Source organism: Vombatus ursinus, unplaced genomic scaffold (genome assembly GCF_900497805.2).
Source record: "Vombatus ursinus unplaced genomic scaffold, bare-nosed wombat genome assembly UNPS02014799.1, whole genome shotgun sequence".
Classification (NCBI taxonomy): Eukaryota; Metazoa; Chordata; class Mammalia; order Diprotodontia; family Vombatidae; genus Vombatus; species Vombatus ursinus.
Genome location: NW_020954577.1, coordinates 53,890,304 through 53,905,218, shown reverse-complemented (window position 1 = coordinate 53,905,218; position 14,915 = coordinate 53,890,304). Strand labels below are relative to the sequence as shown.

General features: G+C 46.9%; 1 protein-coding gene across 2 annotated transcripts in view; it reads left to right on the top strand.

The window, feature by feature from the left end:
- The window catches only part of LOC114050436 (dynein heavy chain 11, axonemal-like), a 315,578-nt gene that overhangs the window by 264,738 nt on the left and 35,925 nt on the right, over positions 1 to 14,915 (top strand). For both annotated transcript variants that reach the window (XM_027872110.1, XM_027872109.1), the window contains exons 66-67: positions 10,977 to 11,181; positions 12,037 to 12,201. In XM_027872110.1, coding sequence (XP_027727911.1) covers positions 10,977 to 11,181; positions 12,037 to 12,201 — 370 coding nt within the window. The remainder of the gene's footprint in view (positions 1 to 10,976; positions 11,182 to 12,036; positions 12,202 to 14,915) is intronic.

The following is a 14,915-nucleotide window of genomic DNA, read 5'->3' as shown; positions in this document are numbered from 1 at the left end:
ACACACACACACAGACACGCACACACAGTGACACACAGACACACACACAGTGACACACAGACACACACACAGTGACACACAGTGACACACACAGACACACACACACACACACGTATCTATCTCCTTTTGAGGTCTCTTCAAATATCCCGTCAACATCAATGGAAACAGACTGACTTCAGCGTGGCTCCATTAGTTGGCTTACACAACAGTAACCATTTCTGTTTTAAGGATCCTGTAACTGATTAGTAAATTATTTATTTTGAAAGGTATGATGCATAAAATCAATCTGTTTGCAGTGACTGACAAGCTATAATTGTTTAATAAACCAGCATGCACTCAGACATAAATTTAAAACAGCTTAATAAGCCATTTGACAAATCCTGCATCCCTTAACACAAAGCTACCATCATTGCAACCAGTGCTGATGTATTTATCGTTGCAGTGTGCAGTAACCAATGAAGGGTTTGCTTATGCCGGGAGGCTCTGATGGATGCTACCAAAGATGGGGAACAGTAGCATCCACTCACTCCTTAGCTCATATTCTTTGACTTCAGCCTCAATCTCACAACTGGAGGAGAGTGACCTCAAATTCTCCTCTTTTTCTCTGATTTCTTTGGGTCTTGGCCAGATGGAGGCTCCCAGGGAAATGGGTAATTGGGACAGAAAGAACTAAGATTATTTGAAGATCTTTACAAAGATCAGCAGGGGGCAGCAGCATGAGGACACCATGAGAAGAGAAGAGACACGGGGTCTCAGTGGTCTGGGACGAGTGAGTTGCCTTGGACATGTGTGTTCCTCCTGTAAGAGTCTAAGTTTGTGCCAGTCTTCCCTCAGATTCTGGGTGTATTTGTAGAAGAGTGTACCCCAGGTTTGAGATGGGAATGTTTGATAGCTATAGTTCTAACTATGCTGTCTTAGCCAATAGATAAATAGAGATCAGGCACGTCCTAAGCACACACTCTGTGCCAGGCACTGTGCTAAGTGCTGGGAATGCAAATGCAACAAAAAGAAAGATAGTTCCTGCCCTCAAGAAGCTTACATTCTAACTGGAAAAGGCAACAAATACTAGGAAGCTGATAATAGAGAAGGAGTACTTTGCACACGGGCAAAGTCAAGAAGTATTCCAATGAGTCATGGGCTGGGCTGGCATTGGACTAAGAATAGCTGGTATGGGGACTTCCTCAAATGGATATTCTAGAAAAGAACTTACCAGTTAGAAGAGGAGACCATGGGGTGAAGGTATCATCAGCATGAGAAGTCTGCCAGGGCAGAAATCGAGAAGTACTGTGGGGAGTCATAGTTTCATTTAGGGTTAGGGTTAGAGTCAGAGGCACAAATGCCTTTGTTTTATACTAATTGTGTCTACTGGCTAACCACGAAAGATAAGCTCACTGATGGGGGCCCATCAGCAAGAGTTATAGGCATATGGACTCACATGTATGTTGAAACTTGAGAGAAGTTCTACCCCTGAGGATCCAACATGTAAACCTATGAGTGTCAAGTTGGGAAGGTAGCCCAAATGGTGGAATATATAGTCTAATCTTCTCATTTTACAGATGAGAAAGCTAAGAGTCAGAGAAGAGAAATTATTTGTTCAGGGTCACATAGGTAGTAAATGACAGAGGTGAAATGTGAACTCTGATCTAGCACTCTAGGCATGGAGAAAGCATGTGCAAAGGCACATAGGTAGGAGATAGGTGTATTTGGTAACCATTCAGGAGGAAAAGCAAGCAAATGAACATTCTGCCCTCTACATGTTAACTCCCCTAATCAAGTGTAAACTCTTTGAGGGTGGGAATTATTCCTCTTCTATTACGGTATCAAGTGCCTAGCACAGAGTAGGCATTTAATAAAGCCCTTTTGATTGTTACACACTCTACTTCTTCTCTCAGACCTTCGCTGAGTAGGAGGTTGTCTGTCCGCTTCTTCTGTGGGGTTGTAAATCTAATGCCCCCAACAAACAATTGTTATTCTTGGTGTCTCCCACTTAGGGACTTGCAGCTGATGTCTTGCCCTCCTCCAAAGTCGGTGGGGCTGTGCCCAGATGGAGCTTTGTTTTCCCTTGTTTTTTCTCCTTTTCAAGTTTTGGTCACTGGTGGTTGTTTTTTCGATAGCTGACATTGGCTTTTTTCTTCCTAATAACACAAGTCGGGAAAGATAGATACAGTCATAGTCCAAAAGTTAAAGTTCATGAATAATTGGAATGTTGTAGAGTATGGAGTAATGAATACTAATTACTCCTTTCATGTCTGACAGTTCCCCGAGGACCAATCCATCAGCCCAGACTTTCATTTGGTTCTGGTAATGGTTTCATCAATAGTACATTAATTCTGTATTTGAAAAGATATACAGTGGGACCTGACCCACGTAGTAGATACCACTGTCATAAAGCAGCTACAGTCCAACAACAACGGAGTAATTACAAATAATTAAATCTACCGAGCTTCAGACAATCCTAATTCTAAGTAAAATATATTTTATGGTGTCAATTGACAGAAAACATGGCGGGGAAGATTTATCAACGTGTCCTCTTTCCAAAGCAAATTTGCTGGCTTTCACATGTGAGGGCTTGAAGAAGTTACTTCACAGAACAAAAAGTTCTGTTTCTTCATTCAGTTCCAGAGTCCCATTAGACAAGACAAGACTGTTCTGGGTGCTTTCTTCATGGAGCGTGCTGGGGTTTTAAAAACAAACCAGCCCTGCCCTCGAGGATCTTACGTTCTCCTGGAGAGTGGGAAGTAGCAAGAGATTAAGTAGATAGAGAAGAATTTAGTGAGGCACAAGTGGCTAAGAAAATTTGGGAAACCGGGAGGAGGTGGCTTAGCCGCTGAGCCGTGAACGAAGTCAAGGATCCAGAGACTCTGAGAAGAGAGAGCATTCTACGCATGGCTGTTCTAGACATGCCTGTACAAAGGCTGGGAGTGAGATACTGACTCCAGGGAAAAGCAAGTGTGAAGGGGAATGATGTAATATCAGTCTAGAACAGTGGGCTGGAGCCAAATGCCAAGCTGAGAGTTTGCGGAAGAAGGGAATCAGCATTTATGTAGCACCTACTATGTGCCAGACATCATGTTAAGCTCTGTACCTGGATCATCTCATTGGATTATTTTCATTTGTCTAATTCTTTCTACGATCCCATCCCTTAACCACCTAACACTTAATCAGGCCATTCTGATGTTTCAACTGAACCAGTTGTACCTTATTCCAGAATCCCTGGAAAACCAGTTTAAACTTGAATTTGGGCAGTGAATATTTGGAATTTCTTAGGTTTGAAAAGGTAATTGTTTTTCCTTTTTGTTTAATGTACCTTTTAATGAGCTCATTAAAATAGCATGTGCTTAAAATGAATCACTAACCTCGCTAATGGAAACAGTCATCTTTGATCATGATCATCTAAATTTCCTTTTTTGTGGAAATATGTTCAAGGCCATCTATACCCTATGAGTTGCAAGCTTTTTTTTTTTCTCTTAAACTCCCGTTCAGTGACCAGGTCTCACAGAAGTCAGTTCAATACAACAAGCAGTTATTAAGCACCTTCTGGAGCCAGACATTGTGCTGGATACAAAGACAAAAGTCAAATAGTCCCTGACCTTGAAAAGCTTACATTCTATTGAGGGGAAACAACAAGGACATAGATAATTAAATTTAGAATGTGTGCAAAGTAATTTCTTGGGTAAACGCCTCTAATTGTCCTGGGACTAGTTAAAACAGGCTGTTGTAAGTTAAAATGTTTAATAATAATATCACAACAATCCTGGGAGGTAGGTGCTTTTGTTATCCCCATTTTACAGATGAGGAAACTGAGGCAGCAGCAGCAGTAAAATGACTTGCCCAGGGTCAAACATCAAGGTTAAACAAAGATGGTTGTCTTCTCATAGACACATTCTGTTTCTGTGAATCTCTTTCCGAGTAAACACAGATGATCTGTCGGTAAAACTAGAATGGGTCATTCGAAGCTCCTCATAGCACAAGGAAGGCGACTCATGTGAAACCCTTGCATGATTAAAGGTCAATGTTTTCACTGTGGAGCTTCTGATCTTTTTTTGGAGAACCACTTACTCTTAAATAGATGAATTTCAAGGTATAAAATGTCCTGCCTCTTCATTCACTCCCTCTAAGTTGTCATCAGGAGTCTTTGTCTCTTTCCAATGATGGTTCCTTTTATAACAACCACCACCACCACTCCAACAACCACCATAACGGTTACCAACATCACCACCACCTGAACCAACCCAACAACTACCAGAACAACCACCAGCACCATAATGACCATCACTATCACCACAACCACCAAACCCATAACCACCATTACAACTATTACCAACAACTCCCCGCCCCCTGCCACCATCACCACAATCGTTATATTGCACTAAATATGGTCATAGTTAATACTCTTCAGATTCTGAGTTTTTCGTTTTGTGTTAAAAGTCTTTCCATTTGGGGGCAGCTAGGTGGCTCAGTGGATAGAGCACTGGCCCTAAAGTCAGGAGGACCTGAGTTCAAATCCAGCCTCAGACCAAACACTTGACACTTACTAGCTGTGTGACCCTGGGCAAGTCACTTAACCCCAATTGCCTTAAAAATAAAAAAGCCTTTCCATTTTTCTTTATATTTGCCCTTTGTAGAATCCCATTCCATTGTCATTTCGTCTCTACCTCACTCCCAGGGGTCCACACTTACAACTCCAGGGCCTTAGTGCATCTTACTTAGACTGTTGCCACAGCCTCCCGCTTGATCTCTGCCTCCATTCCTTTCTCTCCACAGTCACCAGTGATTTTCCTAAAGCACAGGTGTGACCATGTCACACCCTCCATTCTGTGAACTCCTTGGTTTGGCTTTTAAAGTTCTACATGACCTGACCCCATGTACCTTTCTGGCCTTATTGGTCCTTATTCTTGTTCCAGCCATTCTGGCCTTCTTACTGTTTGTCATACATAACACGACCTCTCCCTTTGCCTCACAATGACCTGGGAGGTAGGTGTTATTATTGTCCCCATTTTAGATGAGGAAACTGAAGCAAACAGAGGTTAAGTGACTTGCCCAGGGCCATACAGCTAGTAAGTGTCTGAGGCTGGATTTGAACTGAGGTCTTTCTGACTGCAGTGCCAATGTTTTATCCATTACTCCATCCTAATAGGTCTGACATCATTGATTTACATTGTTTTTAATTATCTTGTGAGAAGTTATCTTTTGATAGAGTTTTTTAAAAGCCCCTGACAAAGTAAAACCCCCACACCCACATGTCTAGTAAATATGACGTGTGCCAGGAATCCAAGACTCTCTAACCCAAGAGCTCTGACCCGTCAGAAGACTTGAGTTCAAATCCTAGTACCAAACCTTACTGCATATGTGACACTGGGCAAGTTGCTTCCTCATCTGTAAAATGGGAATAATTGTAGTTGGACTTTCACAAGGTTGTTTGGAGGGAAGGGCTGCTCCATAAGGCACAAAATGGCAGAACCAGTGGCTTTCATCCTTGTTTCATTGCTGAATATCTCTAACCTAAAAGGAAAATGATCACTTGAGATGTTAACTTGTTTTCTTAAGCTTTGACTTTGTTTTCTATACAAAAGCACCTGGGGAACACAGATTGTGTGGGTGAGTGTGTGCGTGTGTGTGTGTGTGTGTGTGTGTGTGTGTGTGTGTGTTTCCCTTCCCCTCTTGGAGGGCCCTTTCTGCCATGAGGAGGAACACATTGATTCTTACCTGTTTGGAACAGCGAGACAGTGGGCTCCTTTCTATTCAGGTCTTCGCTCCCTGCCCTGAGCACCCCGCCGGCGGGGTCCTTTTCGGCCAAAACCTTTCTTCCCCCGAGTTGGGCTTGACCAAGGCCCCTCCTGCTGAGGTTGCTAAGTAACCGCTCCTCGCCTCTGTTTCCCTTCTCTACATCCATTCTGTTGCCCTCCCTCCTTAGCGGCTGGAGGTCACTAGTCCAATCGAGACCCCTTTAATTTGGAGCAGCAGGGTTGGCCGTAAGGCTTTTAGAGGTCCATTGAAAAGTTTCTTGTGTGAGTTTTGTGTGTGAGAGCATGTGTGTTTGGGAGGGGAGGCCGCTCCCCCCGCCCCTGGTGGGTGAGTTTTATTGAATTTCTAGGAAGCCCCCTCCTGCCTTTTTACCTGTATAGAAATGCACTGAAAAGCATTGACAGACTGTGTGGGCCATATTTTCCATCAGGAAATTGTATCAAGGTCATCTAGTACTCCTTTTAGAGATGTGGAAACAGGTCCAGAGATGATATGGCTTGCCCAGGGTTACACAGGAAGTGTCTGAGGTGGGATTCAAACCCAGGTCTCCTGGACTCCAAGTCCAAAGCTGTATCCACTGTACCACACTTACCTTTTCTGCTGAATTTCACTGGTTTCAGATCATTGGATTTAGAGCTAACAGACACCCTAGGCCCAACCACCTCATTTTACTGGTGGAGAAACTTTAGTCTCCAAAAGTCAAGTGGCTCACCTAGGGCCTCACAGCTACTTAGTGTCTGTGATGGGACTCAACCCGTGGCTTCCTGCTTCAAAGTCCAAAGCCTTCTCTGCTATAGTCATTGAATCCCAGAGGGCTCCAGAGGGCCTTCATCCCTTTCTCTGATCATTGGAGAGATACACTACAGATGGGGAAGCTGAGGTGAGTCACTTTAACCCTCTGGGCCTCAGTTTCCTCATCTGTAAAATAAATGGGGAGGTTGTAAAGTAGTCTTCCTCCAGCCTCTTCATGAAGGCCTCCAACCATGCAGATCCAGCTGCCTCTCTGAGACAACTCATGCCATGCTGGGATCATTTTCCTTGCTGGGAAGTTTTTTCTTACAATAAGCCTACTGTGTGATACGGCTGCCAAGAAACCTATGGAATCATGGGCTTTGCTAACAGAATCCTGGTGTCCAGACCAGGGAGGTGACGGTCCTGGTGTTCTGGGCCCTGGTCCAACCCCAGCTGGAGTCTGGTGTTCCGTTCTGAGAACCCCCCTCCCAGGGCTGTTAGGACGATCAAAGGAGACAGTAATTGTAAAGAGCTTAGCACAGCACACGGTACACAGTAGGTGCTTAATAAACGCTTGTTCCCTTTCCTTCCCTTTTGCTTGCCATATACTAGGCACTATATAATTATACGTATTATATTACATATTGAGCACTATGTAATAATTGGCTATTAGTGTTAGCTGTATTCTACTGATGGATAACAATTGGTACACAAAAAGAAATTCAAATCCTAACACGCATACAAACACATTTTGGGGTGGAGGCAGTACCAACGGGGAGGGGGGCGAGTCAGAAAAGGCCTCATGGAAGGGCTTTGGTAGTGAGTTGGGCAGAGTGCCCCCCACCCATGGAGCCATGTGGCCTACCTGCGGAGGTGCACCTTCGCTCTGATAGCCCTTCTGGGAAAATGTGGAGGCACAAAAATAGGCAGGGGGGAGGGAGGGAAGGATTCATTATTGAGTGAAAGTCTCCATAAGGAAAGAGCTACTCACAGGATATACGAGTTTGATTATTGAGGAACTCAATTTAACGAGCACTCATTGGGTACCTCCACCACGCGAGGCACGGGCAGGGTCCTGCATGGACCTGCCCTTAGAGTCTTACATTCTGGGGGTCCGGAAAGGCTTCCTGGAGGAGGCAGCCCCTTAGCAGAGCTGGAGGAGAGGGAGGGATGAATTCCAGGCCTGAGAAATTGCTTCTACAAAGAAGCAGGAGATGAAGCAGCAGGGAAGACGTAAGGAAGGACAGGATGAAGCCACACATGCGTGTGGCTTTCAGTGCCAACCGCTGGAGTGTGGACTTTGTCCTGGGGCAGTCTGGAGCCAGCGGAGTTGATGGGCAGCCCTGGGCTTTAAACCCTCCGTGTTGTCAGGCTCACTCTCTGGGAGGAGTGGGCAGCTCCACGGTACCGTCTTCCCTCCCCGGTGCCATTTGAGGAAGGTCTGAGACACGCCAACACGGCCGCAATGGGGAAGAGCCCCCACCTCCATTCTTGTGAGACGGAAGGAGGGAATTAGCGGGATGGCCCAGGGGAGACGCGCTAAGCGTCTCTGAGGATCTATGCGGCAGGCACATGAGGAGGAATTAGCTTCATTTTGCTTGATCCCAGAAACCAGCTAGAAGCAGCGGGTGGACGTTGGCAAGAGGTAGATCTTGGCTTGATGGAAAGAACAGGGAAGAAATGGTGAGCGTCACCCCCAAACGGGTGAGGCTGAGGGTTCCTCTTCAAGCAGAGGCCAGATGACCACGGGTCAGGCTTGGCACAGTGCCTGGCTCCTGTATGTGCTTCATCAGTGCTATTGATGCGATGTTGCAGGGACCAGTTAGACTAGATTAGACCCACCTCCTCTGATTCTACGAGCCTATGTAAAGGTCAGTGTTATGTATGAACCCTCCTAAAGAAGGATGGCACCAATTCAGCCCAGTAAACATTGGCTCCTTCAAGGTGCAAGGCATTGCGTCCACGATGCACGTGCACAGCCCTAATGGCCCTGTCCTCCACAGGGTGTGTGCTCTGAGCAGTTTTTCCACAAGTGGAGAAAGTTGAGGGTTAAATCATCCAGGTTCTCTCGTGTGGTCCCCCTCAGGACCACCTGTAAGGCTAATAAAAGGTAGAGGCGCTGGACTCGTGGTCAGCAAACAGCACCCAAGGTCACCAGTAGCCTGGGATTGTGGACAGACAGCGGGACCAGGAGTCAGGGACCTTGGACGCTAGTCCCAGCTCAGCCACCCACCCCTCGAGGTGGGACTTAGACAGATGACTGCCTTCTAGGGCCCACGCCTCCTACTCAATCAAATGACTAGATCGGGGTCATAGGAAGGACCTCAGAGGTCAGCGGTCATCTTGTCCTGGCCCCTCGTTTTACAGAAGAGGAAACATGAGAGAAGTGAAGTCATTGGCTCAAGGTCATATTTACGGTAAATAGCAGAGCTGGGATTTGAACCCAGGCCTCTGACTCCTGATGAAGCACTTTTCCCAGGGAACCTCTCTACATCCTCTTCCAGATCTAAAACCCGGGCCGAGAACGTGTGACTTTGATCTCGTTAACAACGTCATCTAATACGCTAGCCCACCACAGCATTTGTTGAGATTGCAGAGATGGTAAAAGTAATTTAACATCCATTCCTAGATAACCCGAGAGGCGCCTCCCCTCCCAGAGAGCGTGCCTGGCCAGTCATCCGTGTTCCGACTTTCTTTTTCTTACTCGTCTCTCCCTCGACTTTGCCCAACCCCGGAGCTCCGCGGCTGCTCCTTCCGTCCTCCACGTTACAACCTTTGGATCAGTGTCTTTCACGGAAACAGCACCGTGATTCTGTTGTCCTTCTCCCACCCCTCTGGTTAACACAGCTGCTGCTTAGATCCTTCGAATCACAAGAGAGCGTTCGCCCTCCATTCAATTTTCCCGGCTTGGCAATTAACAAAAAAATTAACCTAGCAGCAATGATAAAACCCACTGAGTCAGTATGCATTTTTTGTCTTTCATAGACCATGAACATACCGATTGAGGATAATTGATTATCCCTGGGAAAATTTTCTAAAAATCACAAAACTATGAAATAGTGTTTCAGAGCAAGCCTTAAAGCGTCAGCCAGACCTCACCCTTCTTTCATTCGGGCAGCATTGGGCCGTGGTACTATCTAACCCCTCACAGGACAGACTGCCCTTTCTACCTTCCCTAACACAGGCTCGATGTCAGGAGAAATGCTTCTGTGTCTGTCTGAGGATGGAGAGAACACCCTCTCCCTGGCTGGCTCCTCCTAGCTATGCTCTGTCTCTGTCTTTCACTCTCTGGGCTTTGGGGACTCATTCAGAGAATTGGAGAATCTTGGAGTTGAAAGGGGTCTCATTGACCCAGGCCTAGTCCAACCCACACCAGAAGAAAGGGCTCTCTACAGCCTACCCAAGAGTTGGTCACCCAGCCTTGGCTTGAATACCTCCAGTGATGGGGAGCTCCCTACCTCCTCAGGAGGAAGCCCATTCTCCTTTGGGGTGCTCTCTGCAACCTCAACAGTTGGTCATCCAGCCTTGGCTTGAATACCTCCAATGATAGGGAGCTCCCTACCTCCTCAGGAGTAAGCCCATTCTATTTCGAGACGGTCTTGTGGTTGGTAAGTTTGTTCTGACTTCAAGCCTAACCTCTTTGCCAGTTCTACCCAGTGCTCCTGGTCTTGCCCTTTGGGGAAGAATGAATCTGTGTCTCTCTTTGACCTGATTCCCTTCCAGACAATTGAAGATAACCCTCAAGTCCCCCATGAGTCTTCACTTCTCTAGGGTAAACATCCCTAGTTCCTTCAGACAATCCTCAGAAGGCTATGATTCACGGCCCTTCACTGGCCTGACTGCCCTCTTCTGGACACTGTAAGTTGTCAAGGACCTTCCTGAAATGCCATAGACACAATAGACCCTCCTTGCTAGGGGAAGCATGGGTCTTTTGCCAAGCTACCCTAAAAATGGGAGCTGGGGAGAATTTTGAGAGTGCAGGTCTTGATTTGTAGATAAAAAGTTTGCTGTATTCATTAAGTCAATCAACAAACATTTCTTAAGTGCTTACCATGTGCCAGGAACTCTCCTGGGCCCTGGGTACACAAAGACAGGTATGAAACAATCTGTCTTGAAAGAGCTGACGTGCCAAACAGGCTCATAGATTCAGGCTTGAAAGGACCTCAGAGGCCAAATCCACAGCACTCCCATTTTACAGAGGAGGAAACTGAGGCAACGGAGGTTAAGTGACTTGCCCAGTGTCATGTGGTAAGTATATGAGGCAGGATTTGAACTCAGGGCTTCTTGTCTCAGGGCCAGTGCTCTATCCACAGTGGCGCCGCCTTGGGGACTCAAGTACTTGGTGGCTAGGGGTAAGCGGGAAAAGAACTCTGTCCTATGAGGACTGTAAAGCCCTCTTGGGGTCTGATTGCAAGCCATGGACAGGGCCAAGGGTCAAGGCTGATGACCAGGCGTGCGCTTCTCTGAGCCTCTGTGTCCATGCCCACCCACCCCCTCAGGTTCATCAGGATCGGGGACAGAGAATGTGAGCTCCACCCAAATTTCCGGCTCCTTCTGCACACCAAGCTGGCCAATCCTCACTACAAACCTGAACTCCAGGCTCAGACCACCCTGCTCAACTTCACTGTCACCGAGGATGGTCTGGAAGCCCAGCTGCTGGCAGATGTGGTCAGCGTGGAAAGGCCTGATCTGGAAAAACTCAAGGTAAGAAAGGAAGACACAGGAGTCGGACACAGCATTTCATTTAAGCACCTAGCGTGTAAAGAAAGTGTGGCCTAGTGGATGGGGAGTGAGCAGGTTTGGGAGCCAGGAAGGCCTGGGTTCAAGTCCTGGCTCTAACCCATGCTAGCTGTGTGACCCAGAGCAAATCCCTCAACCTCTCAGGGCCCCAGGCAGCTCTCCAGGACAGGAAAGTGCTTACCTGCATCGGCAGAAAGAAGTTCCCTGTCCCAGGAGATCGCAGGTGTAGACCTTTTCTCCGTTGCTCTCGTGTGCCAGGTAGTGAGGACACAGGGAAGCTGCCCTCTTGGAGCTTTCATGCTAGGTGGGGACATGGGGACCAGTTTAGACACGTGGGACCGCTAACTTTACTGAGGAACCTGGAGAGTGTAAGGGAGGGAGCTGTCCAGGGGAAGGAGGGATGCTTCTGGGTAACTGTGATAACTGACCTCAAGCACAGGGGAGGTCTCTGTCTGGACGAAGGCCAGGCCGTGCTCAGACCGACAAAGAAGGGAGAACGTGGACACTCAACCAGTGTGGACGAGGCAGAGTTTGTGAAGAGGGTGGGGAGGGCTGAGGGGCTCAGTGACTTGCAGTCATAAGCTGGGAGCCAGCAGGGACCCAGGAGACCCTAAAATCACAGATCAGGAGCTGGGCGGGGCTTAGAGGTCATCAAACACGGCGACCGATGAGAATATGGCCAAGACAGGTTACTGGTCCAAGGTCACACGGACGACCTGATCTGATCTTTGTCCCAAATCCCAGTGACCTGCCCCTCCAGGGTAGATGACAGACAGCCCCCCTCTTTCCTCCTCTTTCTTCTTTCTGAATTTTTGTTAGTCGGTCCTGACAAAGCAGCAGAATCACTTTAAGATCCAGCTGAAGCACCTGGAAGATGATCTTCTCCTCCACCTGTCCACAGCGGAGGGAAGCTTCCTGGATGACACGGAGCTGGTGAAGAAACTGGAAACCACCAAGTCAACAGCGGCAGAAATAGAACTCAAGGTAGGCTTCCAGGGAAGGGTAGACACAGACGGACCCAGAGCTGCAGGGCCCAGAGGCCGTTGAGTGCAACCTCTGCATGTGAGGAAATTGAGGCACAGAGAGGCAACCATCAGAAGTGGGATTTCATCACATACAAAGTGCCGGCTTGTATTGGCAGAGGGAGTTTTCTCACCAGCTCCTCCTGGTGCTGATGAAATCACAGGTCCAGTCCCTATCAATATAAATGTGTATATGCATGTAAGAATATGTATACACAAGTCACCATATGTGTATATACACCACCATACTTATACATAGTTAGAGAAATTTGAAGAATTACCCCATTTTATAATCTTACCAGTTTTCTCATTTTGAGTACTGAATTCAAATAGCATATGTGACTGCATGTACATACATGTATATATTAATATGTAGACACAGGCATGTGTGTATATACATGAATGCACATATGTGTTTGAATTCAATACTCAAAAGGAGAAAATCAGCATTCCCATCTTGAGTATCAAATTCCAATAGCACACACCTACATTTGTGTGTGTATATACCCACACCCCTCTGGGCTTTAGTTTCTAAGGAGAGAGACGGGCAGAGACGGACAGAAACACAGAGAAAGTAGCATTTAAAACCCACTTCTGACACTTACTGCCCAGAAACCTTGGGCATGTCCCTTAACTTCTTTGAGCCTCAGTTTCTTCATCTGTAACATAAGTGGGTGAGGTCAGAAGGCTTCTATGGTCCCTTTCGGCTATCACGATGGAAGGTGAGCTCCTGATTGGTACCAGTCGGCCTTGAAGGCCTCAGAGGTCCTGTCCAGCTCCAGGGTTCTATCAGGTCTTTCTGTGATGGCCCATTGTTCAGGAGAATGTATCCTGGGGCTGGCTCCAGGGCCCTGGGGAAGAGAAGCAAAGATCCGGAAGGAGAGTGGTCCTAACAACAGGAAGAGAACTGTCAACGAAGACAGGCCACTCCTCGGAGGCCTCGGCCCTAAAGCACCCTCCCCAGCCCCCAGCAGCGGCTCCCACGTGCCCATCTGCCACCATGTTCTTCACAGGTCAAACACAAATTTTTCAAGAATACTGAATTCTTAAGAATCCCAATACTGAATTGGAAACCAGGCAGGCCCCCTGGACACACCTATCTCAGTCTCCATAGGAAGGCTCAGGGTAGTACAGAAAGTAAGATCCTAGCTTTGAAATTCATTTTAAAAATTAGAGAATTTCTGAGTTAGAAGAGACCTCAGTGGCTAGAGAGCCCACCCTACGACATCCCTCTGGAGCCCATCCAGACTGCTCTGGGGAGGGGGCTTTTAGGGGGGCCCTAAGGGAGCTCATTCCTCTGCCAGAGGGCTCTGATTGTTGGAGACTTTTCCTAACATAAAAGCCTCAATCTGCATCCTCACAGGGCTCCTGGTTCTGCTGCCCTCTGGGACCAAGAAGAACAAGGCTAATCCCTCTTCCAAGTGACAGGTCTTCAAATCGGGAGGACAGCTCCCATGTTCCCCAGCCCCCAGTCATTCTCTTCCATTGTCCTGCCTCTGGGAGGTTCCAGACATCCCTCTCTATTGTACATCACTGTGTTCCCTCCCGGCACCCCCAGGATTAGGCAGATCTGCAAAAAAGACTCGGCAGAGGAGGGGAAGGCCTTGGAAAAATATGATGTCTTTGATCAAAATCTTGTCCTGAAGAAAAGAAGAAAGTGTTCAATTCCTCAAATAGAAATGAATGAGCTTGCTTCTCTTTTGTGGTAGCTCTGAATATGCCTAGAGGCGAACCCAGAGGCATAATCTAAATAAAATTCTCTGGGAGTTTGGCCGCTGAATCCAAAGGAGATAGTCAGAATTGATAGAAAAGCCTTTTTTTTTTTTCTCCTTTTTAGTCCAGTGTGGTTGTTGGATGTATTTACTGTTGACCTTGGTTAGACCAGAATATCTGGTTGGCCAATAAAGTTGTTGGCATTGAATTGACTCAGCAGCATTTTAATAGGCATGCCTAGATCTAAGGAAGCTTTTATGGGCCAAGACTGGCCAAGTGCTAGGCCCCTTTAATCTACCCCTCCCTCCTCTCCTGGCAAATTGCGAACAACCACAGTAACAAAGTCAGACTTGTTTCCTTTCTACAATTTAATACTCCCACTGGATTTGATCTTTCCAGCATGGGCCTTCCCTCCAGTGATGAAGACTGCAATCCCTCCATGCCTGCTCACCTTATGTATCTCCATAATTTTGCCACAACTCAACTCGACAATATAAACAATCAAAATGAGAACGTGTAAGATAATTCATGGACCTACAGGACAGCTTCATGGTGTAGTGGATAGAGTGCTGGGCTTGGAGCCAGAAAGACCTGAGTTCAAATTCTGCCTTAGACCCTAGACAAGTCATTTAACCTCTATTTGCCTCAGTTTCTTCAACTGCAAAATGAGGGTAATAGTACCTACCTCCCATGGGTTGTTGTGAGCTAATAGCTATTATATTTTTATTATTTTCTCCAGCTAGAAACAGTCACCTAATCCAACCCCCTTCATTATACAGACGAGGACACCAGGACTCCAGAGTTCAAGGGATGGCTTATCCCAGTTAGCATTTGAGCCCCAGTCCTCTGACCCTAGCACCTTGATTCTTTGCTCTGTGCCGCCCTACCCTCACCATTTCTAACAGCCAGTCCTACCCTCCATTCTCTCTCACTACGTGGCTTAAACAATAACAAAACAACAAT